Source organism: Lagenorhynchus albirostris, chromosome 3, assembly GCF_949774975.1.
Source record: "Lagenorhynchus albirostris chromosome 3, mLagAlb1.1, whole genome shotgun sequence".
Taxonomy (NCBI): domain Eukaryota; kingdom Metazoa; phylum Chordata; class Mammalia; order Artiodactyla; family Delphinidae; genus Lagenorhynchus; species Lagenorhynchus albirostris.
In genome coordinates, this window is record NC_083097.1 from 30,906,516 (window position 1) to 30,910,796 (window position 4,281).

General features: G+C 50.9%; 1 protein-coding gene across 1 annotated transcript; it reads right to left on the reverse strand.

The window, feature by feature from the left end:
* Nucleotides 1-2,751: 2,751 nt before the first annotated feature.
* GDNF (glial cell derived neurotrophic factor) lies at nucleotides 2,752-3,366 on the reverse strand. The gene has a single exon (XM_060146031.1). It carries the CDS (start codon nucleotides 3,263-3,265, stop codon nucleotides 2,786-2,788), a length of 480 nt encoding a protein of 159 aa, XP_060002014.1. The 5' UTR covers nucleotides 3,266-3,366; the 3' UTR covers nucleotides 2,752-2,785.
* Nucleotides 3,367-4,281: the final 915 nt, after the last annotated feature.

The following is a 4,281-nucleotide window of genomic DNA, read 5'->3' on the forward strand; positions in this document are numbered from 1 at the left end:
TCGCCCCAAGTATTTGTTGAATGAATACATGAAGAACGGCTTTGCAAGTTCTTCCCCAGTTGGGTGGTGATTGGTTGTGGGGAGTTGATGGACAAGGCCACTGACCAACCAGTGGGCCAAGTGGTAGTGAAGGGCACGGCCTTCCAGCCTGGGCCAGTCATGGTCCGGGCCGGTGAGGAAGCACAGAAGTACAGAGAGCAATAGAAATGAGTTTTTATTTGTAAAAAGTTACAAAATAATATTGTACAAAAATAAAGTCTGTAGAGAACTTTGGTTGTATAACACAAACGACCGAGACAGATCAGAGAAGTCAAAACTTCCAAAGAAGTGCACTCCTTACTGGATCAGATGGTAATCGCGATGAGAGAGAAAAATCACAAACTTTACCCTTTTGTGGATTTGGTGGAGCGATTTGCTTCAGTTAAAACCTGCTTATGGTGTGTAGCTGATGCTGGGAACAAGCTGTCAGCACCCGTTGAATCCCACTGCCCCCGTGGGCAGAGAGTCTCCACGGGGAGCTGGGGCTGGGGCTGACCCCTGGGGACACCAGCCACCAGGTCAGCCAGGACTCTCTGAATCGAACAGAGGATCCTGGGGCTGCATCGAACTGTGCTTCGTGAATGACTGGTCGGCTGCGTCTGTCCCTGTTTTCAGCAGGCTGCTCCTCAGCAAGGTCCCTGCTTGGGCCCCAAGAAAGGACAGAAGGGAGGCCCTTTTCCTCTATTTCCGAGTCGTGTAAGGGGAACTGAAAGGACAGAGGGTGCAGAATGATGGACAGCTCGGGTCTTTTGGGGCGGGGCAGGGGAAGGGATGTCTGGTAACTGCTGCTTCTTGGTTACTTTGTAAAATGAACATGATTATTTGAGGGAGGCCAGTAGGCTATTTAACGGCTAAATCTGTCATAGTTTGGGGCTAATAGTGATGGATGATCTGATAAAAATCCCTTTTATGAGATGTGTAACAAGCTCTATGGTAGGGCTCAGTGCATTGAGCATGGGTCAGCTGCCAGACGAATCCATGATCTGGGGCGCTTAGGAGAGGGTTGTTCTCACCCTGCACCTCCACCCCGTCAAAGGCTTTCAGCATCCAGGTGGCAGGGCATGTGTGCTGAGGCTGGCCCAGGCCCGTCTTGCTTGCCCACCCTTCCGGGGCACCTTCTTCCGAGGGAGGGGCAGCAACTGGTGGCTTTTTTGGCAACTGGCTGACCCCACTTCCGGGAGGCCTGGGGGACTCCTTGGCTGCACTGGGGCCGAGCATGTTTCTCAGGAAGGTGGTGGATGGAAGGATAGGGGAAGAGTCTCCACAGTCAGGGCAGAACCCTGGCTACCTGACAGGACTGTTACTTTGAGGTCTGCATTGAATCCACGACTACCTACTAAGGGGACTTTAACCTTTGATATATATGGTTATGCACATGATAGACAGATACACGTGGAGGGGAGTGAGAGCTTAAATACAACAGGGAATGGAGCACACAGCCTATCTGCTGGGAGACAGAACCATGAAGAAATGAAGCCGAGTGCCCGGGTCTCTGTGTCCTGCTCCCGAAAAGGGAGCCGGTCAGAAATGTTCCTTCTGACACGTTTCTTCTCTAAAATATGAAAACAACAGGTAAGACGCTGAGATCTGGGGGAATCACACGAGAGCTCTTCTTAAAAAAGGTAAAGTAAGTGATTTTTTGCCTAGCGAAAAACTTTTTAATACTTTGAAAAGCATGGACCCTTGTTCCCAATTAAAATTTCCTTTGTCACCTTCTTTTGCATTTTGCGAGCACATATACTTTGGCACCTTTGAAAAGAAACTTTAATAAATAAGGGAAAAAAGAGAAACTCATTAGTGAACGGTAATAAATAACAATAACTTAAATCTCAATAAATATTTTCTCTATACTTCTGTATCTGAAACAGATGCATTGCATCGAGTAGCTTCTCTGGTCACTGGTGACCACGCATAACGGAGCTGGGGTGTATGTAACATCTGTCTCTCTGTAAACCGAGAGCCCGGCGGCCTCCCCGCCCCAGTGCAGCTGGGGGCCTTCCCCGAACGCTCTCCTGCAAGAATGCTGCCGAAAACCACAACTGGTTTCCTGTTTCCAAGGACAGAAAGGAAATACCTTCAGGTTTGGTTTTAGTCATGAGGACAGCCTTTCTGGTTCCTAGCCAACCTCTTCCCACCTCACACACCATGTTTGAAATCAATCACCCACTGTTCCCCAAAACGCTGGCTGGAGTAAACCTCAGGCCTGAACCTTCAAAAGCAAAGGTTACTACCTCTCGTGTGTGTCTTTGCTTTTTTTTCTCCTCCTTGCCGGTGTATGTCTCCACTGAGTGACAGAAAAATAAACCTTTCTTGCTTTCAGCAGTAAAACGTAATGACAGGGAATGACACCAGGAGGACCATTTCCCTGGTGTCTCCAGACATGTGAAAACAAACCACAGGAGATACGCTGGGTTGGCTTCAAGTGCATCCGCAACTGTACCCGTGACCGGCGACGGTGGACTGTATCGGATGAAACGATGGCAACACCCAAGCAGGGACACCAGCCCTGAGCTTCTGGTGACGCTGGCCGCCATCTGGGAGAATGCAGACAGCTGTTTCCTCTCTCTCCCGCCCAGTTTTCTGTCGCTGGATCTCCCTCTGCCAGGCTCCCACAACGGCTGCCTGCCTCCTCCTCGACTCCTTGGTCCTTATCTTCCACTCCGGGCAAACATTTTCTGGGAACCTTGGTCCCTTTCTTTGCACTTTGTGGCAGGAATGCAATACACAGCGGTCTCTGGAGCGGGAGTCAGATACATCCACAGCGTTTGGCGGAATGCTTTCTCAGAATATGGTAAACCAGGTTATCGTCTAAAAAGGACAGGTCGTCATCGAAGGCGAGGGGTCTGCAACACGCCTGCCCGACTTTGTCACTCACCAGCCTTCTATTTTTGGACAAGTTTTTTAATATTTTGTCATACATTGTCTCGGCTGCATCGCATGAGCCGCTGCAGTACCTGAAAATGAGTTCCTCCTTGGTTTCGTAGCCCAAACCCAAGTCAGTGACATTCAGATGCACGGCAGTTAAGACGCACCCCCGATTTCGGCCCCTCTGGCCCCGCCGGCCTTTCCCTCGGGAACTCTCCGGGCTGGCGGCTGCAGCCTGCCGGTGCCGCTCTCTGCGAGGAAGCACGGCCATTTGTTTATCGGGTGACCTTTTCAGTCTTCTAATGGTGGCTTGTATAAAATCCATGACATCATCAAACTGATCGGGATAATCCTCTGGCATATTTGCTGTGCAACAAGAAAACAGAGACGGTCACGTGAGACAACAGCAACGACCACTTCGAGGAGGCTCCAAGACCCCAGTGTCTCCTAAAGGCGGCCAAGCTCGGCCTCGGGGGGAGACTGCCAGCTCAGGGACCGCTGTCACCCCGTCCGCCCCGACCCTGAGGACACAGGCCGAAAGGTGCCCTCCAAGACTCCGCGGAAGGAAGTTCATCCACTCGGAAGAGGAGACTGACACGGGGCGTGACACACTTCCCTGCTGAAAACAGATCCTTAGAAGTGGAATCATCTGCCGTTTTGTAACGCGTCTGTATGGAGGGTGCAGATGCTGACGGAGGCCCCTTCTTCTTGTTCTAATAACGTAACCTACAGTTGTGGTTCTCAAATGTGAGTGTGGATGGGACTATGCCGGGATGCTCACGGAAATGCAGAGTCCTAGCCCGACCCTTAAGGGAAGCGTGGGGAGAGGCCGAGGAATCGGTACTTCTAACGAGCCCTGGAGAAATTCTGATGGGGGTGGTCCATGGAGCATACGTTGAGAAACCCTGTCTTAGAGGGTGAAAAAAGGATTAACCTTGGATTGGGCTTGGAAGACACTGCTGCTTTCACCTGGAATACCGAGGAGTGCTGTTTCCTGAAATCCACCCCGACTTAGCACCTCTGCTCAGCTGAGTGGGACGAGAACCATTCTGACAGATCACATGAAAAGCTCTTGAGCTCAACTGTATTTTAGAGCTTCCTTAAAAAACATTAAGCCTACTTTTCACTAACACAGAGACTAATTTACCACTTCTTTGGATTAGCATGACTTTAAAAATATATGGTCATACTGTAAGATGACATTATTTTTTTTTTTGCGGTACGCGGGCCTCTCACTGTTGTGGCCTCTCCCGTTGTGGAGCACAGGCTCCGGACGCGCAGGCTCAGCGGCCATGGCTCACGGGCCCAGCCGCTCCGCGGCATGTGGGATCTTCCCGGACCGGGTCACGAACCCATGTCCCCTGCATCGGCAGGCAG